Source organism: Neolamprologus brichardi, chromosome 15 (genome assembly GCF_056152115.1).
Source record: "Neolamprologus brichardi isolate AB-2024 chromosome 15, ASM5615211v1, whole genome shotgun sequence".
Lineage (NCBI taxonomy): Eukaryota > Metazoa > Chordata > Actinopteri > Cichliformes > Cichlidae > Neolamprologus > Neolamprologus brichardi.
In genome coordinates this window covers 20,752,537-20,777,351 of record NC_142118.1, presented here as the reverse complement: position 1 = coordinate 20,777,351, position 24,815 = coordinate 20,752,537, and the positions used below count along the sequence as shown (strand labels likewise).

Here is a 24,815-nt window from a genome sequence, read left to right as displayed (position 1 = left end):
AATAGAAAACGTTCCGTGTCTACCTTAAGTTGGAATCCAAAAACCATCAGGTTTGACCCAGAAATGCCGATCACGGACCAGCCAATGAGAGGAAAACAGATCAATAATGTATTTTTGACCAAAGCCTTAAAAATTGAAAATATTGTTACAAAAAAAAAAAATCAATGCATTGGTTGGTGTAGGAGAAGCATGATCATTAATCTCTCAGAGCTGACTCACTGTGACCTGGCTTGAACCAGTGAAGGAGGGCTGACTAATGCTGACGTCAAAACCTGCAGTCAAGGTAAGAGAATAACTTTTGCCACCAGCTTTGAAAGTTCTCCTTCCAGTCACCACCATCCTTTTGTATCTCATGGTTCAGTCAATTGTACAACAAAAGCACCAACAAAAACAAAAAACTGTGGCTTTGTTCAAAATTTCTAGAATTCATCACACAATATGAAAACACATCCACATCTACAAGTCTTTCTCCAAACATGAAACAGTGTCCCCATGATAATCAGCCATGCTATTATAATCCTAAATTGTGTTTAAGTCAGTGTGTGGCTAATTGTTATTATTTTTCATTGTGTTTGTGTGTTTTTGTAACTTGATTATACCTTTGTTTAATCATTTGACTGTCATCACTTTGACGTTTGTTGTCATTGCACAATTATACTTTGTACAATGGCACATTGACATTCTGGTACTGTCCCACATTGGTGCTAAAAGAAAGACAAGCAAATCACAACAATACTATATACAATATAAAATGTAAAATACGTCCAATAGACATAGTATGCATAGTCGAGAGACACATTTGTGTCTTTGGTTTTCTTCTTTTTTTGTTTAGAAAGGTTTGAGTCTGCCAGGCACTCCCACAGGCATCCCAGCTGTCACAGGGTGAGAGGCTGGGTACACCTTGAGCAGGTTGACAGTCTATCACAGGGCTAATTAACTTCTACTTCTTCTTTTGGCTGTTTCCTTTAGAGATCGCCACAGTGGATCATCTGCCTCCATCTCAGCCTTTCCTTACCACCCTCTTCTGTCACACCAGCCCTCTGCATGTCCTCCTTCATTACATCCTTCAGTCTTCACTGTGCTCTTCCTCTTTTCCTCTTGCTTGGCAGCTCCATATTTGACATCCTTTGTCAAATAAAGTATATTCACACTACCCTCTTCTGTAAATATCAAAACCTACTTAACCTTGCCCCTCAAACTTTGACTTCAAACTGCTAAACCTGAGCTGTCCACTCAGTTTTAATCCTGTCCATCCCGGTCACTCCCATTGAAACTCTTATCCTTTTCAGCTTTGCCCGCTGCAGCTCAGTCTCCTGTCAGTGACACTGTCTCCAAAAAAATTACTTCAGCAGGTCTCACTACTATCTTGAAAACCTTCTCTTACGCTCTTGCTGGTATCCTTCTGTCATAAATCACCGCTGACACTCATCATCCCAAATATTCTCGGCAGATGGCCGCCCCTCCCTGAGCCTGGTTCTGCCGGATTCTTCCTGTTAAAAGGGAGTTTTTCCTTCCCACTGTCACCAAAGTGCTTGCTCATAGGGGTCATATGATTGTTGTTTTATTCTCTGCATGTATTATTGTAGGGTCTACCTTGCCATTTACTATAGTTTAAATACAATATAAAGTGCCTTGAGGCCATTGTTGTTGTGATTTGGTGCTGTATAAATAAAATCGAATCTCCACCCACTCCATCCTGCACTCTCTTCTTCATCTTTTTCTTTGGACGTGTGACTCTGTGTTTGCATCTGCAACAGATTTATTCTGTCTCACTTCTACTGATATTCATTCCTGTACTCTTCAGAGCACACCTCCACCTCTCCAGGCTTTCTTCAACCTGCTCTTTACTCTACAGATCATAAAATCATCTGCAAACATCATCGTCCACTCCTGCCTGCCCTCAACTATCAACCTGTCCATCACCATCGTAAACAAGAAGGGGCTCTGAGTCAATCCGTAATGTAATCCTCACCTTCACCTTGAAGCCTGTCACCACCTCACCACCATCCCACTGTCCTCAGACATATCCTGCACCACCCTCAAATCCTTCTCTGTAACTTCAAAAATGATAAGAAATTGATAAGAAAACAATAACTCTACTTGGAACTATAAACATCTTTGCCTGGTCCAACAGCAATCTATTTGATAAATGTTGAGATATTTTGGTCTAAACCAAAGTGGTGAATCAACCAACATTCCCACCCATGGAGCGAATGTCTTTAATCATCCTGCCTCTGAGGCTTTTTATGTTAAATTTGTGCAATTGTTGGACCAGTTTCACCCACGGATTAATACACATTTGGTGTTCTAGTGGGTATTTCCGGCAGCATTGCTCAATGATGCCTTTTTAATAGCCTTTGGAATGCCACAGAAGAATTAGATCTCTCAGAATTGGGATGCACAAAGAGTATTTTTCTTTAGGAAAATCATTTCTTTGTTGGTTTTGTTTCATATTTACCAGTGACAATATAAATGATCATTCATTCTTTAACTAAAAAGCAGCAGATAAAGCATCCCTGCTTATATCCTGCCATTCGCATATTTAAAAACAGTTTGTTCCAGATATTAACAAAATCATCTACTGCTGTATTTCCAGGTTTAGGACATATAGACACACATTTGGTCGCACTGACTTTAATCTCTACGTTGTTTTCTCTTAAAATTTACCTAACATGTTAAAAGCTGTACAGCAGCCTTTGGAAAGATTTAATCCTGAAGAAAACACATGGAAAAGACTTTTTTCCCTTTCCCACCCACAGCACAGAACACAGTGCTAAATCCACTGGATGCATTTCCTGTGAGTTACACACACACACAGATATATTTACACACAATGCATTGGCTTCTTCTGCTAAACAAAATGATGTGGGAGGCGAGATACGTGGCCAAGTCAGTCCTCCCTGCATCTGCTGCTGCAGGAGGAAACACAGAGGTACGTAAATGTGTGATTTCATGTGGTCTTTTATGTCCGAGGATTATGGAAAACATCTATTTGCATCTCTGTGGGTTTCTTCCCTCCCTCAGGACTGCAGGGACCTCAAGTACAGAACAAAAGACAAATATCATGAGATCAGTGTCACCATCCCACGTCTGAACAATCACCACTGACTCTCCAACTGCTCGGCCTCATGTTCCTGTACTCCACGCATACGCAGCACGGATGGAGGAGGAGGAGGACGCTGTTGTTGATTGCAGCCTTTTGACTGAATCAGCATAAACACACTGATGAGGGGAATCCTTCACGCTGCTTTACGTAAGTGGTCTTGTTAGAGATGTTGTCGCACATCCTCTCTGTACAGCAACAAGAACCTCCACAAACAGCCTCTGACACATTTGCACTAATTCAGTCAGAAGCGATCAGCCATGTTTTTCTTTTCTTTTCATTTGCATTTGTAGAAATTTCCAGAGTTTCTGCACTTTTAACCTCAAACCACCAAGATTTCATACAGGAATTCTTTCTCACTGACTCTGTTTGTGCTAACTGCAACTTTACTGTTTCCTTCATCTACGGCAGGTATGATACAATGTTTTTCTGTTCAGTAATTATAGTTTTAATGCAAAAACTAGTTAATCTAATTTGTCACATTGGACATTAAGTGTCTGCCACACGGTTTCTGCAACATTTAATTCTTCTAGTCTTGCTCCGTTTTTCATAGTTCTCTCCTTAATTGCAAATTTACAGTCTGCTGCTGAAACCAACAATAATCTTCTTTTAAACTCTGATAAAATTAAGGTCACCGCGTCAGGTAAATTATTCAGCCCACAGTTCATATTCAAACGTTTTGATGTTATAAAACTGAAACTATTAACTGTTTCTCAGAAATATGTTTAGGATTCTGGTTGGATAGCAGACTCACAAAAAAAGGAACCAATCAGCTTTCCTTTCTGCTATGACGAAGATCGTTGTGAGATGAAGAGTGGACTTGATTTAAAACAAAGAAACATAATGCTTTTTAGCAGAGGTTTCTATATTAGACAATAACCTATAACAATTATACACTACCAGTCACAATTCTGGACACACCTCATTTAATGGTTTTTCTTGACTATTTACATTGTACATTCTCACAGAAGACACCAAAACTATAAATGAGCACATATGGAATTATGTAGTAAACAAAAATGTGCGAAATAACTCAAAATATGTTTTATATTTTTGATTCTGTGATTACTGCTTTGCACACTTTGGGCATTCTTTCAATAAGCTTCATGAGGTAATCACCTGAAATGGTTTTCCAACAGTCTTGAAGGAGTTCCCAGAGCTGCTGAGCATGTGTTGGCCCTTTTGCCTTCACTCTGTGGTCCATCTCATCCCAAACCATCTCGACTGGTTTTAGGTCAGGTGATCGTGGAGCCTAGGACATCTGACACAGCGCTCCATCACTCCCCTTCTTGGTCAAACAGCCCTTACACAGCCTGGAGGTGTGTTTGGGGTCATTATCCTGTTGAAAAATAAATGAGGGTCCACTAAACGCAAAGCAGATGGAATGGCATGTCACTGCAGGATGCTGTGGTAGCACACCACCTCCTCCATGCTTCATGGTGGGAAACATGCATGTAGAGAAAAGGCCAAGGGTTTGCAGCGCTGTCAACAAAGCCAAGAGTGACTACTTTGAGAAATCTAAAATGTAAGAGTTGGGGGGGGGGTAATCAATTTTTTCTTAATTAATTCGTAATTCTTCATAATTCCAAATATCTTGCTTCATGTAATTGATATATCTATAATCTAGAAAGTAGTAAAAACAAAGAAAAACCATCAAAAGGCGTGTCCAAACTTTTGACTGGTAGTGAATATTATAATAGTAATAATATCTTGCAACTTACTTCAACAGTCAGTGCCCCTTGTCAGTTTCTGTAAAAGGTCAATACTTTTGGTCAAAATTGTGGATTCTGAATGTTATCAAAAAGTATCATGACCTGGGAACAACCCGAGTGTTGGTGTTGAGATGAGGTTTGAGATGATGTCATTTGTTTAATATGTGAACTTTGCCACCAAACATATTCACTGACAATGAAGCAACATGAAGAAAAAATGCAGTGACATTACTAATGTCCTTCTACGAGCAGGACCCACCACTCGGCAGTGATCTTAACACATGTCTGGAAAATTGAAGCATTTTCTAAAATAGTTTACATTTTATTGTTGAATACGATTTAAAAACTACATGTATGGGTTCAGCAGTCAAATCCAGTCAAATCAAAGATAAGAAACATAAAAACAGTTTAATGACTTTGCCACAAAATACAGTTTTAAAACACTCTGATTTTAATTCAGGATTCTCTGCATAATATGTCTGTCTCTTGAAACATCCATACTTCACCAATGCGGAAGTAATTTGCAAAAATCAGACAGCAAAACAAATGTGTTTCAGCACCTGAGACTAAAGCAGGGATGGGAACAATATTGAGATTCTCATCCCAATTTCAAAGCAAATTAGTCTCTGTTGAAAAGCATGCTGGGTTAATCCTGCTTGTCCCACGTCGCTGCTGCAAAAAGGAGATTCTTAATCTCAAGAGTTTCACTTCCTGATTAAAAAAGTTAAACCAAAAAGCATCGAAAATGAGCTTCCTCTGTTTCCACAGCCACCAGTAAACACGAGCATTAGTACAACTATGGTTTAAAATTCTCTTTATGACATGCGTGAATATGAGTTTTCTTCTTTGTTTCTATTTTATTTTATGCATATTTCTGTAAATATGGTGCAAAATGTCCAATTTTTGGCATTTTGCATCATAGGCTCACCCCCGGTAACATTTTCGTGCCGGTTTGTTGACTTTTTTGAGTAACTCCTGGTAACAAACAGACAAACCAATCACGTAGCCTCCTCAGCAGAAGTACAAACACCCCCTTTCTTTATCATACAATTATTACAATATATAAACATTGTTATAGCTTCTCTAGGGAACTTTTTTTGTTTGTTTTTTTCAAACACATTCCCTATTTATTGTGGAAAGGTGTATAATGAACATTTGTCACATTTCCCAAATGATATTTCTGTCTTTAATTCAGTATTAAATAAACTATTAAAATTGGTCCTTGGAGCTAAAACTCATACATTCTGTCCTCTAATTGTGAAAACGCGATTATATTTCTAAAAAACTTTGTTCTTCTACGACTGATGGGCAAGAACTAGAAGCGGAATAACTACTGTGAGGAATCTGACACTTTCAATACCAAAATCGCACACACTCTACAGCCTTGGCCAAACAAAATTCCAGTTTATCGACTGCAGATTAGCAGGCTGTTCGTTCAGTATCTCTGACAACTTTTAAAAAATCTCCACTGAAGTCAGTCAAAAATGATCAGCTTCTTTGCCCTTCGGTCTTAAAATCTGGAGCCAAAGTCTAAATCTTCCTCAACTTCTTCAAAATCGTCTTCATCAACCGCCACACCTGAAACGCACACAAAGATGTTGAAGTCACCTCATGTACCAGTAAGAGTGACGTCAGACTCAACTTATTTGTGCTGAAACTTCAGTGTGATTTTTAATGTGCTCAGGTCAATGATTTTAGTCCATGTGAGGATTTTGTTTTGTTTTCCAACTATTTAAAATGTGTATATAACCACGTTAACGACATACCGCAGCAGAAGCTGATGTTTCTCAGTGTGTCGGCGAGGTCATCGATATCGATGATGAAGTGGCTCATACTCTCATAACCGAGCTCTGGAAGCTCCAACTTCGAGGCTCTCGCCATCGCCGCCATTCTGTAAACAAACGCAGAGACTTCATAACGAGACTCGAACATTTCAGCTGCAAAAGTTTGCTCCCCTTTAAAAAAAATACAAAAACCTGAAATCTCATGTAAAGAGATGCATTGCATAAGACTAAACTGCTACGTCTGCAATAAAAGTGAAGCATTGTACTTTGTGTTAATTTATTTTCAAAAGCCTAACCCAATAAAACATTTAAAATGTCACCTTACTGTAAGCCTGAGTTTTAACATGGAAATTGCAGAAAGCAAGAAAGTGAATTTATGAGTTTATTGCAGATAAAAAGTAACTGCACATTTTTAAGAAAATGATCATAATGGTCATAAATTAAATGAATTATTCTTACTTGAAGGGTAAATACCACATGAGTAAAACGACAACAAAACAGTAAAGAATTTATTCATGTTGAAGCATTTTAAACTCACATCAAACTCACACAAACAAACACTTAACAATCCCTCAGACTTGCTGCTTGTAATAACAGAGTATATCAGTACTGGCATACTATAGATATTCTCACCTTTTATATACAGGTCAATATTAAAAATAAGACATGCTCAGTCGTGTTAAACTCATTTTTCTTTAGTTGCTTCTAATCTGCAGCCAGTGTTGGATCAATAAAACCAGCGCTAAGTATTTAATCAGGCAGACTTCCATCTCAGAGACTGATGCCGATTTCAAGTAAAAGGCGAAATGTGACTCGATCTATCAGCAAAGCAAACGCACGCTGACCTCCAGGTATCCCCGCGTGGCTGCTCACTGACTGCAGCATTGTTGGGTGTTTCGATCTCGTGGCCACAGCAGGGTCTTCTGTTCCACAAGTAATTGTCAAACATCTGACAGAGAGGGAACGACTGTTGGGGAAGGTTAAGACAGTACAAAATCTACACTGTATATATAAATCAATTAATTTTGTATCAATCACTATAAATTGATTTTTGAAGTGAGCTGTCTCTGCGTTCTGCTCATTTTTGCTCTTTTTATTGGTCGTTCTTGTTGTGCTTTGCAAAAGCAAATGCTTTTTCCAGGGGAGACGCCTTTGAGAAGCATGTTTACGCAAACATTTCAGCTACAAAAGTTTGTTTTCCTTTTTAAAAAAAAGGAGCATGTTCACCTCAAACGGAGCAGTGTGGAGAAGCTGTGGAGAACTTTATGCTGCCTATAACATCGTTCAGCATGGTGGTGGTTCAGTGATGTTTTGGGGAAGAATATCCATGGAGGGATGCACAGACCTCTACAGGCTAAGCAACGGCACTTAGGTATCGGGATGAAACCCTTGGACCCATTGTCAGACCCTACACTAGTGCAGTGGCAGAAGCATACAGTTGATTCCTGGAGGATGATGGAAGTGACACTGTCCCCCATGTTGACCTAAATCCAATAGAACACATCTGGGACATGCATCAGTCCATCCAGTGGTGCCAGGATGCACCACAGACTGTCCAGGACCTCAACGATGCCCTGGTGCAGATCTAGGAGGAGATCCTCCAGGTCACCATCCGTTGTCTCAATAGGTGCATGCCTTGACGCTGCTATGGAGGTATACAGGCATGTGGGTGGCTTACAAACTACTGAGTACCACCTTAAGTTTCTGCAATGAAATTTCGGCAACACTGACTTTCTTCACTTTGATTTTCAAGATGTCTTTGAATTCAGCCCTCTGTAGATTGATGATTTTTTTATTCCCATCAAACAACGCGGCATCCTTTCATTCCTAACACATTACTCGGTCTATATCAGTGTAGATTGTTGAGCGATTTAATGTGGGAGGTCATATCAGTGAAATGATTGAACACCTTAAGGTTGGAAAGCTTTCCACCTATGACCTATGAAAATGTATTTGTGAGACACTTTTTACAGGACTCCATCTAGACTGAAGATGGCTGGGTTAAAAATTAAGGTTTGATAAACTTCTCAGAGTAAAAAGTAAAATATTTGACATGCAAGATGGAAAGGTCACATTCACAATCAGGGCTTCATCAACGAGCACTTACTTTTCCAGTATGGCTTGGGCGCTCTGGTATTGGAGAAAAGTAGAAAAGTAGAAAAAGAAAAAAAGTTAATTACATTGTGCTTCGGTCATCTCTGCCAACAACATCTGTCACAAGTATTTGTCATAAACGTCACCATGCTAAATGAAAACATGGATTTTTTAACACTGACAGCTGCCAGAATGGCCTGATGGTGTTTACTACCTGCTTCCACTTGCTCTATCTTCTTTAACACCTGTTCTGGCATAAAACAGCGACACCTGAGGCTCAGACTTTCTGTCTCCTACAAACGCACCGGCAGACAAACACATTTTCCTCCGTGGAGACGCAGTGATGCAGACATCAGCAGTAAAGATGCCGAATTTAGTAACAACCTAAAATCGGGTCAGGGACACGTGGGTCATCCAACTGTCGGCTCTCAGGTTTTATGAACTTATTTCAGGTTTTAATCAGTCCTCAAAGTGTGCCATTAAACTTTTTTTCTCTATAAAAGAGCCTGAATATCTGTGTTGATACTAATACTTGGAGCTTATGAAAACACATTTACGTTAGTCCATCTACATTTTACAACATCGTATTTTGTGCTCTGTCCAAAGTGAAAGGCGTGAATATGATCTTTATTATTGACTTTTTTTCAGGCGGTAAAAACTGATTCAGGCAGTTGACTGAGAAAGTTGTAGCTGGATTAATTCTGACATAAATCTAGATTAGTGGAACTGATGTCTTGTAATGGTAAAATATTCACAAACAGGCAAAGTAGCCTGTTCTTTTAGTCCAGCTGAAAATACCATCATTGAAATTTTAGCTTCTGTTTGGTTTGAAATACTCATTTGACCACTGCCCCTTGGCAGGGTTCTTGAAAAATGCCAACCTGTTATGCTTTTACCCGTTCTGCCAGAATTTAATCATCATAGATGGGATGTTTCTGTCGTCTATCTGGATCTAGATAAGGGACAGACCTCCCTCTCTCTGGCTATGTCCACCAGCTCTTCTGGGAGAGAAACCATAGCATTCCCAAGCAAGCTGAGACAATTTCTCCAGTGTGTTATGAGTCTGGCCCAGGGTCTTCCTCCAGGACTTGCTCAAAACACCTTATTTAGGAGGCATCGAGGAGGCGTACTATCAGATTTTTAAACCACATCATCAGGTTATTTCTGATGTAACGAGTAGCATCTCCAGCCTGAGCTACTTACGCTATACTTAAGAGGTACGAACCTCCCACTGAGTTCTCACCTCTTAAAGATGAGGTCAACTGACTACATGAATACACTGAATGAACCAGGATTTTCCATGATTGATTATCTCTTCCCTGATGGCATGGATGTATTTCAAGATGATTCCAGAGTTCATTTGGCTCAGATTTTAAAAGGATGATTCAGGGTGCATGAGGCATCATTCTCACATATGGACTATTAAGAATCTTTGGCACGTGTTGGAGAAGACTTTACGAATCATCAGTACAAGATGTTGGTTAAAAATTAACACCACTGTGGACGGAAAATGAAAAACGCTGTAACCATGCCTTAATATATCGAAACAATACCTTGATGACTGCGTGCTGTCATCAAAGCTAAAGTTGATCCAAAAAATGCTAGAGTGTGACTTTTTGGTTGGCCGGGCAGTGACACAGTGCATCAGGAAGCACATCCAATGTTAACATCTGCAAAACCCAAATATGGAGCTAGCTTAAAGTGTATATTGTTTATTGTGTACGTATACTGTTATAAAAATTAATGATCATATTGAACATGCTAAAGTTTCAAATAACGAGGTAACTGTATATAAGTGTTGGCTTCAGACTACTCTAAAAACTCACTTTCAGACAGTTTTATTTGTACTCCTGGCTCTGTATGATGTCACTGAGAGAGGATACTCGTAATGTGGTCACCACTCTGGCTGAGAGCACAGTTACCCCACTCACCCGCTGTTCAAACCGTCTGTTTATGAGGGACAGCCAATCTGAAGAAAGTTGGCTTGAACCGAGAGAAGTGGCTGCTCTACATATAGTTAAGGGTATGTTACCCTTACAGTACCTGTTAGACGTCCAGACATATTTCTGATTATTTCATAAGCAAAGATGTGTTTAATCCTTGCGTTACTAACATAAAATCCACTAAAAGAATAGTTAAAAATTAACTTTTGCTTCTTCTTTTTTTTTTTTGGTTATAAGAAAAACTGTTTGATGGTGTTCCATCACCAGTATTTTCATTTCATTTCTATTGTTGAAAACCCAAAATTGAAAAAGTTGACAAATTTCAGTTGTACCTGTTTATTCTGACCATGAAAAGAAGACGGCATTGAACACTATGGGTAAAATGGCTCCTTCCATACAGAAGGCAATGCTTATTTAACAGGTAAAATAAGGATTACCTTGAACTTTAAATGGAAACAATACAGAGCTGGAAATGAGCAGTTTCCATAATAACCATAAACAAAACAACTAATTACAGCAAATGGAAAAATCAGACCCAGTCTGCAAAAAGTGCATCAATTGAAATATCCTCAGAGCATGTTTTAGAATGAGGACGAACTGAGTGTTTGCATGCAATGCCAGTATAAATAAAAAAGTCACACTTTTTTTATCTAAAGTGTGACTCATGTATAGCTGTAGGTCATTGTTGATGTTCTTCAGCTGTTCTTGTTAAATTTGGTCCACTTACACAAGGGCACGTCACGAAGGATGACAAGTTCAAAGATGCTTTGTGAGTAATTTTGAGATTCCTGTAGAACATGAGTTAAACTCATCTCCTGCGGTGACTCCATGGTGTTTATTTTCATTATCACCATCACACCGTGCTGCTGCTCCGTCAGCCCGGTTCTTATTAATTTGAGCTACAGCTGAAGTAGTAATTTTTAAGAACACCTACAGATACACAGTGATTAAAACAGCAGGAAAACAAATCAGTTAATTTAATTTATTCTTGCTGAGCATCCCCGTGCTCAGGCCGAGCTTGTTATTGTGTGTTTTCTACATAATTAAGTGTGTTTTAAAAGTCCATACATTGAATGTGCATATGGAATACATCAAAATGTATGAGCGTGTGATTGATTGGTGGATCAATGCGGTGTACTTGAGGGGCCGACCTGCTTCTCATTATCTCTACACGAGTGTGAATTAATCACGGGAGCGTCAGACATGATGTTTGCCTTTAAGCTATTCAGGACCAGAGGAGACTCATGTGTCCTTGGGGGTGTTGTTGAAGCAGAGCGCCCGATGGAGAGGCGTCCCGCTGGGCTCGCTCCTCCACTTTCCCTCCTCGCCCTGCGGCTGTATACATAAAGCTCTTGATCATCAGTGAGCATGGATTATCCTGTCTAATGAGAGCTGAGCCTGGGAAAATATCGATGAGTAGAGGGAAAGCGGAGGAGCGCGTGAAGAGTGCGGTGAGACTGTTAAATAAATAAATAACAAAATAAACTGTTGATTTAAACATCCGTCTGTGGTGCTGTTGTGTCATCGATTGCTTTAACATAATTAAAAGAGGGCCAGGTGTCATCGAGCAGCGAGTTATTTAAGGAAACCTGGAGGCTGATGTGGAAAAATGAATTAAGCTGTCAGCTAAAAACAGGAATTAGAATTTAAATATAAAAATAAAACATTTATATTCAGTCTTTCTTGATGGTAAATAACACTCTGACCATCTTTCAGGCATACTTTAGCACATTATGCAGACTTGATATGAGGTTTTTTTCCCCATTTCCAGTAATTATTTGTTCTTGTATTTACTGTAATTATGGGAACAAATCCTAGAAACGTATTTAAAGAAAAGGCATTAAAAGGGCAGCCGAGTGGTTGGAAAACAAATGAACAGTAATTACCTGTTGGCTAAATTTAAAGGCTTTAATGATGGGCTAAAAGTAATAAAGGGTTTGCTGGTGCTAATCAATAAAATAGATGTTTGAAATAGATCTCTGAAGTAGCAGATAACATGTTGACTTAGCTATAAATATTGGATGAATCGTCAATATAAATAGATTAGGATGGAAAAGCTCAAAGTAATTAACGAATCCTTCAGGTAGTTAGACACAGACATCTGAAAGTGATAAACAGCAAAGAGTAATGATAGTGGGGTTGCTGGCAATGGAACAGCTAAAAAATAATGGTTTAAAAAAATGTAGTACAGGTTTGACTCTAAATGGGACAAAAAATTGCAGTAATGATTTTAGTACATTAAAATTGGAGTGTAAAAATTTATAGTAAAAATTTAGTAAATTGTAAAAATTAATTAATTAAAACTAATAATTAAAACTAGATACCAGCATAGCGAGCAAACTGGACCAGCAACCAACTTTCATGGAGAAGCATTCAACTCAATCCGCTTTGCTATTCTCAAAAAAGTAATTAAATAAATGCAATGCATATTCACAAGCATATATGTATAGTATATGCTTGTAGTATAATCATAGAGAAATGTATCCAAAAATGAAGGCAATGGAGGCAAGTGAACTCACCACACACGACTAGAACAACACATTTCTATTTGTTTTGCAAATTTTCAAGGAGCATAAAGCTGTAAAACTAGTCTGACAAGCTGACAAATGACCTTTTATTTAATTTCAAAGAGACACTTTGAAAGCAGCACTTCCACAAATCTGACCAGCACAAGCCCGTCCACTCAGTGTCCTCCTCCCTCATGTTGGTTACCACGATCGCTACAGAAGCACTCAACTTTTGCAAACCCAATACCTCATCGATGAAATTGGTGTTTTAAGTTTTCCATTACCAAACTGTATGTTTTAATGCACGTTATAATTGAAGTGAAGATGTACAGCGATTTATAGGGTGGGCCTGAATCCCGGAGGTCTGTCCACACTGCTGGTCCCTTTTCCAGCAGAAATCTTTGGCCCACTTAATAATATTCAATAAAAAAAAAAATACAATAACGAATCAATGAATCAATCTCTGGTTGGAAGACTTAGAAGTGTAAAAATTGGAGGCAGAAATTTCTGGACTCTCGTTTGTATTTTGCACCAGGAAGTGTGACATTACCAGTCGTTAAGAATGGATTGCATAATGAGGCTTATTGTGTGAGCTGTTCATTTCATCTGAGCCAGAGGTTTGAATCATGGTTAGGTTTACAGTCCTCCTACTGAAAAGAGGAACAATAACCACATCCTGTGGAAAGATACAGAAGCAATGGGAAAGACGAGGAGCCGTGCTGATGCCTTACTTTGATTTACAACAGAAATATTTCTTTGTAAAGACGCAGAAATTTGATTTTAGGATGTTTACCTTATGTTTCAAATATGTATATATCCTTAAATGTGAATGTTTAGACACACACCTCACATTTGCAAAATTAGGAGGTGTACTGTGAGAAACACTGTAGAGTCATATTTGATCAAGTCTGGAAACACAAGGAATCTTTTTGTGAAACTTCAGTTTTTTCCCACCTGTATAAACACAGGCATGTGTGGCTCCTCCATGGACTGTATGCCTGACTCCACCAGCGTGACGCCCACCTCCAGGTGATCGCTGTGCTGACGGATGAGCGACTGAACATGTTTGAGCTTTTCATCCTGTTCTTTGGTGATGAGACCCACCAGCTTCTGCTTCCGCTCCTCCAAGATGGCCACCAAACGTTCAAAGTGGCCGCTCAGGTGTTCTCTCTGCCGCTGGCCGTTTTCCTAAAGAATGATGGTGTGACAGTGTTAGTCCTTTTCTAACTAACAGTGTCAGATATCTAATATTATTCATCAGTCCCACTTAAACTTCACCATCATTGTTTTCGGTACTAATTATTAAACATGGATGAAGCCACCATGATGTCACCCAAACCAGTGTGTCTTTCCCTTAAGATGCAAAAACTAAATCACAGAAACCACAACACAGCTAGTCTGTGTGCTCTTACACCTAGCCTCAGTCACAACAACTTAATGACTTTTCAGCCCTTTTTTGTAACTGAGAAATCAATTTCAGTTTATTGCAGAAATTCATGTTATCACACCACATTTTGCATTAGCTAAGTTTGATCCAGGATAGACTGATTTCATCTACTGATTACTGTCTGTCTCTTTAAGGAAATAATTATCCTTAAAAAAAATTTAATTATGTTTTTTAAGGCAGTACAGACTAACAATGAAGGTGATGTGGTGATGATCTCTCTCCGGTAACTGATTCGAGTTGTTTTATGTTCATATAACTTTCATTGTCTTGTAACTTGTATTTTTGCGTATTTCTAATAAATTCGTTTTTCGTCATAAATGTATAATTTCTTTCTTACATTTAACAGTTTTTCTTATCACAAATTTATGAGTTGAATCCCAAAACTTTCAAGTTTTCATTCTCAGTATTTTACACTAACTCAGCCCTTTCATTGTGTTTTCTTCAGCGACCCTTATATACTCGTACAGCTAAAGCGGCTGGATTTAGACATGAAATTGCATCCTCTGCGCCTCGTGTGTTCATGTCTAACCTCTATGGTGCGGCAGATTGCTTCCATCTGAGAGATGACTGCCTGGACGTTGTCATTACTGGCCACCAAGATCGCAATGCCGTCACTCAGCTCCGTCTGCAAACATTCAGAGCATCACCGACATCAGTTAATATGGAAACTTAAAGTTAACATGGAAGAAATATTACAAAAACAAACCTAATGTGTTTGAAATCGTCAGCTTTGATAACATCATATCCGTCAAAAACAAAATAAACTGTCAGGAAAATGTCTGCTATTTCTTAGCAGTGAATAAACAAATAAATGTCATCCAGCCCAAGTCCAAGAAGAGCTATTCAAGACATATTCAAATTTTAAGACACTAGAACAATTATAAATTATTTTATTTCCTTTCAGTTAGACTATTGCAATCATCTTTTAACACCAACTAAAAATGAATCAATAAGTGTTAAATTCATCATAATGCAGAAAAAGTGAGCCCACTACCCAGATTTTAATGCCCCAGCATGTGTTTCAGGAGGGATTTTTAAGCTTTATCTAATGTTTGCTCTTGAGGCTCCTCAGATATGGAGCGATACCAGAGCAGATCTTTAAAATGACTTTTTAGATGTTTCCCTACATATTTTCTAAATATTTGACATTATATTTTAGTACATCCAACCAAAGCTGCAAAGATCTTACACAGTGGTGAGGCGTTCATCGCTACTAAACTTCCAAACATTGGCAATCACCTCAAAGGTCTTCACCCGCACTCTGCTTAATGTCAAGGTCACATTTTTTCATTCTCAGTGAATTTTAATTCTCACGATACAGCAAGTGACGAGAAAACATTATGTCCTTTCTGTACTTCACACTTTACAGTAACCTGTGAATTATGACGAGCCATGAGCCAGATGAGCTACTGCGTCACTGTTATTCTGGTATTCTTAACTGAGAGGTACTCTGTTGTATTCACGGTGACATTATAAGCTGATAAAATACTGTCGGAGCCTCAGTTCAATTTTGTAAAATAACATTTTCAGCCTTTTTTTCCTGCCTCTATGATTATATGTTACAGTAAAACACTTCAGTACCGCTATTTTTCTTAAATACAATGTATTTTTTTTTTTTTAAATGTTATTCATATTTAACAGTCTGTGTGTGATTTGTGTTTTGGAAAAATGCACTTTTGTTCAGATATGGTTGGTTTCAATCCTTTAATTCTGATCAGAGGTCCGTGATTACTTTGAGCTTTTCACTATTTTCCTTGTTTGTTTGTTTTTTATATTTAAACTATTTCTCTTTGGACTGCAAAGACGATTTCAACTTTTGCTTTGGGACACAAAATAGAAATAAATTCCACCTACAAGAAAATCTGACAGTCGACTGCTAAGTGTCTTATCATTCTCGCAGATGCTGACTTTAACTCAAACCTCTCTCATAGTAATCGCAGGATTGCTCCGCAGGACGAGTACTTTCATTAGTAACCGCCGCCACCAGCAAGCACAACAACAACATGAGTCATCAACATGCATCTGTTTAGAGTTTCTTATGACATCATGGATATTTTTATAGTCTTTTACAGCCACTTTACAGTTAGAGTGCGATTTGATGAGCTGCTCGTGTAACAAACACTCTCACTTCTGTGCCGGCCAAATAAGATCACCAAACTTTTTTGTTTTTCAGATTGCACAAAGATGGGGAATCAACAACTTTCAGGAGCCTCATCTAAATTTCAGATGAGTGAATCAGATGCAGAGTGAGAGATGGAGAGGCCGGCACTGAAATGTCAACAAAGCCAACTGCTCGATAACATGCGGGACGCTGCTGCTGCTGCCATCTGCATGACAAAACTGCTGCACTTTGTCTTTGTGTGACTTTGTGTGTTGAAAAACAGAAGTTGCACTTTTAATCTGTGCACAGACCAATGCCACTGATGTTTAGATGGACAGATGATCATGCACATGTACTGAAGCCTTGATTTTAGTGGTTATATGTATGCTGTTCGTGTGCTCTGGGTATTCGATCTCTCTTGGTCTCGTTTTAGCTGCATCATAAACACAAAGTCATTTATAATGTAAGGTCTTAAGTTTGATCAGAATAATCAAAATTGAGGTTAAAAAATGTCTTAAATTTTCACATCCTAACAGTTGCTGTGTTTCTCTTTTTAGTCATGAATTGGTTTCCACAGTGGGAGCCAGTGTGCATCTTGCCGAGGAGGAAGAGGAAAAATGTAAAAATAGAAATAAGATAAAAATGCTGGAAGATAAAGGTCATCGTAAGAACACACCTACCTGTATTTTTCATGGTAGAAACTATTTTACCAACTCTGTGGTGATTTGACCTTTAAACAAGCTCAAGCTCTCGGAGCAGGGCTCTCTGCAACTAAGCTAAAAAAAAAAATCTTACATGAAGGTAAAAAGTTGATGTGAGGGTGGAAATGTGAATTGGACTGAGCTCATTTAAAGTATGAGATGGAAATAAGCGGTGAGAATCACAAATGAACCCTGGGAAAACAAAGATGGGGCATTTATATCAGCAAGCAGTGTTTTATTTTGAAAGCTGACTGGATTATCTGTGATCTTCATATGTCTAACTTCATATTTAGATAATGTGTAAATTGTAATTAGCTCATTTAATTATTTTCTTAAGCTGGCTGCCATCCTCTCCTCTCTGCAGAAACAAAGTGTACAGATCCAGACTTAAACTTTCCCAAACTTTTAAGCAAGCAACTGAAGCAACAGTGAAGTACACCATGCGAAATGTAACACATCAAAGGGTTACCTAGGCAACCGGAGAGTAGTGCTTAATTGTCAGTGATGTGCTATGAGCGAGTTTAAAGTGGATCTATTCAGACCGTTTAAACAGTATTTTTCCTATAATGTCATTTTTCATGATATTTATAATATACGAGCATCACCCACCTGTTGTTTAAACCTTCTGTTTGCAAGGGTCGGCCAGTTAGAATAAAGACTGGTTAAAAGGAGAGGTAAGAGAGCGAAAACAACTTGGTTTAGTCAGGCGTGAAGTGGCGTGAAGTAGAAACTGTATGCTGTAACCGTCCCTCACCTTCTGTCTCACGTAGACGGTGCCGAGCGGAGCCACGTCACAGTCTCTGTGCTGTCCGAACACTTTGCACATGGAGCAGGTCGGCGTCTGGCAGGACAAACAGTAGATGTTGATCTTCTCGTCTTCATGTTCTTCACACATGAGCTGCTGTTGCTGCTGCTCTGGTTTCATGCTAACAAGTCTGCAAGATACAAAAAAAATATCATGTTTAATGTAAGGATTGCTCCAGGGAAATTTGGATGTGGACATAAAAGCCTGGTAGGTTTATATAACAGGTTTCTGTCAATATCACACCCATTTGTAGTCAGTTTTAATATTTACCTTAACATATTAGCAGTGAAAAAAGTATATTTTAAGTCAATCTTTAACTTAAAGCAGCCTGTAATTAAAATGTCTTAAACTCCATTACAGTAAATCTAAATAAGGTTGTAAGAAATGTCTTAAATTTAACATCCCTCCCCTGCAGGTAGCCTGCAGCAGCCTACAGCTACAAAGGCAGTTGCACAGTACTCCTTAAATCACATAGAAAGTTCAGATGAAAACCAGTGTTTCACTTACAAAATAATCCAGAAGTAGCTCTTTTTTATAAGCTGTTAGCCATCATTTTAATACCCTTAAAATGTGACTAAAAGGAAAATTGGCTAATTTTTAATCTCATTCCCATGCATAGCATGCACAAGACTTGGCATCATTGTCTGTATTGTTGAAGCAGCTTAGTTTACTTCTGTTATCACTGACGTACTTTGACGTCAGTGGATGATGAAAGAACTGCATAAAGATTTTGCCAGAGGTGGCAGCTGTCCCTTTGCCACCTGCAAATCAGGAATGTCACCGCTCACTTACAGCTCAGCTGGTTTCCTTTATTATAGCTTTAATATATACAAGAAGAGTGTATGCATATAAAGGTCATTATCATTGCTGTCTCCTTTATCTTTGCGCGTGTGATTTGACATCATTCTCCTCCCAGATTGATCACTGCCAGACATTTCATTTAAAAAAAGAAGCTGACTCGGACATGGATAACTCTGGTGCCACGTAGCTTCCGAGAAACAACAGCTAAATTTAATGAAATAAACTGTCCTTTGTACTCTGATGCAGGCATCTCTGACAGAAATGATGATTAAGTTATGACAATATTTTTCGCATGTGAAAAAATTATGAGTTATAAAAGATTTGTGAACGTCCGTGTGAACAATCACATCTATTTTAACCCATACGGATAAAGAGGGGACTCCTGTCCTACTGTCGCTCTTCTTTTTTATCACTGACTCACTCAGCTTCTATTCTGAGAGGCATATTTACACTCAGGATGATCTGTTGTGGTAAGTGTGGAGAGCAGATGTACTAAAGAGGCTTCTGCTTGAAACGCTTTACTTTTTATACAAAGTGCATGCATGTGGAAGCAACTGTCATACTATTATTTCTACAGTGCTCGGGTATTGGTTATACTCAGGTGGAACAGTTACTGTATCAGGTTCCACATGAGTCATGCTGGGGAAATATTTGATAACTGATTCTGGTTGATACACTTATTAAAAATGATACTTTTAGATCTGGTTCAGAATTTGGGTTTCTTCAGCCAAAATCTAAATATTAAACATCTTTCTGTTTACCTATTATTAAAAATCAAGTGTGTTACCTGCAACAATCTGTAACAATCTGTTACTACAGCGAAAGCATCAGACGTTTCTCGTTACTCTTCATATTTCCAACATGTTTCCTTGTGCACACAACACATCATTATCCTGTGATCATCAACCTGTGCATCAAAATGTATTAATATAGCAATAAAGAAAATACAATAAAATATAAAACCAACACGTGTCTCAAGACTGGCTAACATATTTTAGTCTGTACTTCAAAACTGAGTGACTTGTGCTTGATTTTGTCCTTAAATATGTCTCTGGAAATAAAGGAGACAAATAACCCAAAAATGAACGCTAAAATGTTGTTGTTTATTTGATTATGATTATGTTGATTATGTAAGCACGCATGGCTTTGCCGTTACTGCTAAATATACTTTATATCAGCCACAATGAACAAGAACACAACATACAGTATATGCATACATCACCTCTGCTCTGCTGACAAACATGCAAACCCACAAACCTGCTGTAATAAAATACGATGCTGCTCTCTGCAGGCAGTCACTCATTACTACAGCTAAGTGCACACTCAATGAACATGTTAGTGTTTTTAAACGATGAACGAAGAATTTCAAGATTTACAATGAGTATAATGTTTAATTTAATGATTCTTCTGATTACTTAGATTTGTATTAATCTCATTACATAATTATAATGTAATATAAAATAAATTAGTTGGATGAACTTGCCCTGATTAACTTTTGTGAGTTTACCCGGATTGGACGTGGCAGTTAGTAGTGCATCAGGATTGGTTTAATGAGATAAATATTTCTGAGGAAGACACCGGAAGGTGAGTCCCATAGTAACAACAAGAAATAAAAACAGAGGTTGTCTTGGGTGTCCAATGGTACAATTACTTGATTTTGGTTTAATACAACTAACAAATATTATTGGAAAGGTGCATTCAAAGACTGAACAAGCTGTTTCAGATTCTCTCCCTTCAAAACAACCCTCTCCTGATTGGCCGGCTCTTGCAAGTAGAAGGTTGACTAGTAGGTGGGTGGTGCTTCTGTAATTCCAGCCACTGAGTCTGGGCCTGAGATGAGCGCATTATTAGTACCCTCTCATTGACATCATACAGAAGCAAGAGTAGAAAAAACTGTCTCAAACTGAGTATTTTATCTCCACCACACCAGATTTTATTAATTAAGAGGCACAGCTTCACCAGAGCAATCCTGTGGCTGTATTGAGGCATCACTACAATGCTAGTGTGCCCCTGAAGACCCTCAAATATGTACATGTGATCACTTAAAAAGTTCACTAAAAGAAACATTTGCCTGGGTTACTACTCCTTCTTTCAACCCTCCCTCGCTGGGTCATTCACCTGGAGGACTCCTGCTGTCTATAGATGTCGATAATGTTCTCCACCAGCAGGTTCCTCTGGAGGCCATAGACTCCATGGCGGTCCAGCACCACCTCATGGCGGCACGACGGACATCGAAAGCGACCGCCACTGGCCGTCGCACTGGAGGAACCGCGGGAATGCCACAGAGGATTAGCTGACTGGATTTAAGAGGGGAAAAGAAACAAACTGCTTCAGACTGCTTTCTGGTGCATTTCTGTTTGGTTGCACATATGAACCCAGTATCAGTGTAGAGAGAGGAAGACTCTGCTTTGACTTATATTAAACTGAAGAATCAGTAGCCAGATGGCAATAAATGTGACCCACATCTGCAGTTTTCCACAGGCCACATTTGGCCTTGACTGACGGTGCTGACTCACCGTCAGTCAAGGCCTCAGCTCAGCCACAGATCCACTTTCCATGAGCCAGATGTTAGGTGTGTCGTGACATCTGGCCATTTAACTGCAATGTTTGTGCCCCTACATTACATTTTGCAGGTCAAAATAAAAATGTATTTGCATATAAAATATGATGTAAAGAAACAGCTAAAAGTAAGAAATATTTTTACATTAGAAAAAGCCTCTGAGTTTAGGTTGCTGTTGGTGTTGATTAATGACTAAATGTGATTTCTAAATTTCAAAAGCGTATTTAATATACAGATACTATCTGCTAACATGGAAGTGGACTAGAACAAAATAAATACTGTCTGTTTGGGTTTTCACTCTATCACATTGTAGCGTGAATCTAAGCTCACTGCAGACTCTGAGGATGAGTGTAGATAAAGGGGAAATCCATCTAAAACCTTTAAAACTAACAGTGTAATCACTGAATACTGAAGAACCCGGAAGGTCTACTCTTGTTTTCTTTTAGTCTCACCTGGAAGATGTCATTGGCACACTTGCGGCAGAGGTTGTGCTGACAGGGCAGGATGACCACAGGTTTGGAGAACATCTCCAGGCAGACGGGGCAGATCAGCTGCTTTTCCAGATTCTCCATGGTTGCTCCGCTTCCAGCACCGGGCCCAGAGCTGCCTGCTGTCGGGTGCTTAAAGCTGAGAGCAAAGCTCATCACCTCCAGTGGTGAGGAAGATGTCAAAGACGTCAGGAAGCTCTGCCCTTCTACTCTCAAATGGCTGTAAAGTTAGTTGGTTTTAGTATTTTCCACTTAGCTGTTGCGCCATTTCTAACCCCAGTTGTCCACCACTTTATGCCACAGCCAACTTGTCTGAAGCCCATGTAAAGACCCTCCCACACACCTCAGGCCCACAGCAGCCAGCCTGTCCCTCTGTTGGTATTTTTAGCTCCTCAGTTTGTTCTGGCTTGGGTTACTGTCTAAACTGCGTTCCTGAAAGTCTGGGAGTGGCAGAGGATCACAGCAGGGTTCGGTATCTGGGTTCAAATTATTCTATTTTTATGAAGTCTGATACTTCAGAGGGGATCCTGGTGACATAATGCAACCTGTGACAGCAAAGTTTCAGGTGATTAGCATGCTGGCATAAACAGCTTGAAGCATTACTCAACTTAGATGTCTGTTTGTTCCTGCAGAACACGCTGAGTATGCAACATCTCTGTCCATCCAACTTTCTGAGTAATCTCACCAGGAGATTAGTCAGAAAGTCGGAGTATTTGTTGTGCTGTATTTTTCCAACAAGCCTCCTTCTTATTTGGAGCAATGCAAAGTGTGTACTTGGGTGAAAATATCATTTAATCAAAGATATTTAATATTGAAACCCCTAAAAACAAACAAGCAAAGCTTTGCTAAATAATGAGCTGGGTACAAGTCAACACATTAAAGCATTTTTTCCCCCCACGGCTGATTTATATTTCTTGACGACATTCAATTCAGTAAGAAGTCAACATTTTTTTTTTTTTTTAATGTACCAAAATGGTTCAAATATTAAAAGAAATTCTAATAAAGTTAAAATGTTAGTTTGGTTCTTAACTTAATGTTCATTTTCCACTCTACTAAATATATAAATGTGAGGTGTGCAACTGAGTCTTCAAGCATGAGAGGCAGAAGAAGAAAAAAACAAAGTCTGTCAGTAACCAGATCCTAATAAAAAGCTGAACAGAATCACTGGCCAAGCGTCTCTCTCCAAACAAACAACGGCTCACAGGACATTTAAACTCTATAAATACAGAAATATCAGTCAGAGAATAGATAACTGACTCATGAACGCCATCTACTGTTTACCCTCAGCACCCTCAGCCTCAGGAGACAGCATTTATTGAATATTTGTGTCAAATGTGCAAGAAAACCTCAGATTTTATCACATTTATACAGTAGCTTGGACATCAAAGCAGGGACGTGACTACAACTGAGGAATTTCTTTTTGGGGCTTAAACTTAACAGACTATGACTGATTACTACTACAACTACAACAACATCATATCATGGACCACTCAAGTCATTTTAACTAATGTGAGGGCAAAATGTGATCAGAAAAATCAAGTTATGTGTTGTGATTATTAATATTAAATACTAAAGACGTGAAGTTTATTAATGCAGTCATGTTAAAGAACAGAGGAAAGCTGACCACTGGCCTAAAATTAAGAATAGTAAAGTAAATGTATGAAGCGGTCTGAATCTGTATTTATTTCACTGTATACTATCTGCACATTGAAGCGGGACATTGTGTATGTTCTTTTTGTCACTGTCTGACACTGTAACTATGTATTAACTGTTTTACAATCACTTTTATGCTTTCACGCTAGGCTCTGACCTGGTAAACTATCATTGATTACTCATGCAGAATCTAAGCCTGATCTCGTTCACAATGTGACCCAGAGACCCCTTTGTGGCCTTCAACCTGTCAGCATACAGCAGTGAGGTCTGTTCCCAGGGACAGACAAAAAACAAAACAAAAAAAAACAAAAAACAAAACCCTGAAGTATTTGCTAATCAACAGAATGGAGTCGGCAGGACTAAGCTGCTAATGGGCTAACGGGACTATTAATAGTCTGGAGTGGAGGGCTGCTGCAGAGTGAGCCAAACATACAAACACAGGGATTAAAGCTGAAGACCTCCGTGTTACTGTTCTGTGATTACCTTCCTGTCAACAAACTTTTTATTTATTAAAAAAATAAATAAAAATAAAACCCATCCTGCACCCTTACGAACACCAAATGCAACTGGGCTCTCATTCATTTACCATATAAGCTTTGCTTTAGTGTTTATTAATGTGATAATAGTTGTCAACACCACCACACATGCTATTCTCTTGGTACTGTTTGCAGCTGTTTCATTATCTATTGATGGCTCTGATGACAACGAATTGCTCTTTATTATTCACTAATGGTTCAATTAATTATTTTTTCTGTATTTTCAATTATCACCATTTTTTTTGCAAGTATTATTTTAAATTTACTGCATTGGGAAGAGCCTGAAAAAAACAAAAACAAAAAAAACAACACAACAACAACAACAACAAAAGCCAATATAACTGAATAAACACAAATCGTGAAGCGACCTGCTGTGGCGCCCCCTTGTGGCCAGGGAGCAAGCTGAAAGTAGCTTTATGCATCTTATTTTCTTAAGTGGTGCTAAAAAAAACTAAAAGTGTAACCCTTGACATAATTTACTAAGCAAGCATATATAGAAGACAAAGTTACACACTAGAAGTTAGAAAATCCTGTTGTTTTATTTGGTTTCTATAATAAATTTTACATGTGGTCCACAGGG

General features: G+C 38.7%; 1 protein-coding gene across 1 annotated transcript; it reads right to left on the bottom strand.

The window, feature by feature from the left end:
• Positions 1-5,241: 5,241 nt before the first annotated feature.
• trim54 (tripartite motif containing 54) lies at positions 5,242-22,405 on the bottom strand. Its single transcript, XM_035908988.2, has 8 exons — positions 22,011-22,405; positions 21,117-21,295; positions 18,147-18,327; positions 15,120-15,215; positions 14,098-14,331; positions 8,707-8,729; positions 6,582-6,706; positions 5,242-6,393 (listed from the first exon to the last, which is right to left on the bottom strand). Exons 1-8 carry the CDS (start codon positions 22,200-22,202, stop codon positions 6,326-6,328), a joined length of 1,098 nt encoding a protein of 365 aa, XP_035764881.1. The 5' UTR covers positions 22,203-22,405; the 3' UTR covers positions 5,242-6,325.
• Positions 22,406-24,815: the final 2,410 nt, after the last annotated feature.

Coding starts and splice junctions, on each gene's coding strand:
- trim54 (XM_035908988.2), bottom strand. CDS start 22,202: ATGAGCTTTGCTCTCAGCTTTAAGCACCCGACAGCAGGCAGCTCTGGG. Junction 15,216..18,146: donor CCGTCTACGTGAGACAGAAG/GTGAGGGACGGT, acceptor GAATGTTTGCAG/ACGGAGCTGAGTGACGGCAT. Junction 6,707..8,706: donor GCCCAAGCCATACTGGAAAA/GTAAGTGCTCGT, acceptor GTTTGTTTACAG/AATGGCGGCGATGGCGAGAG.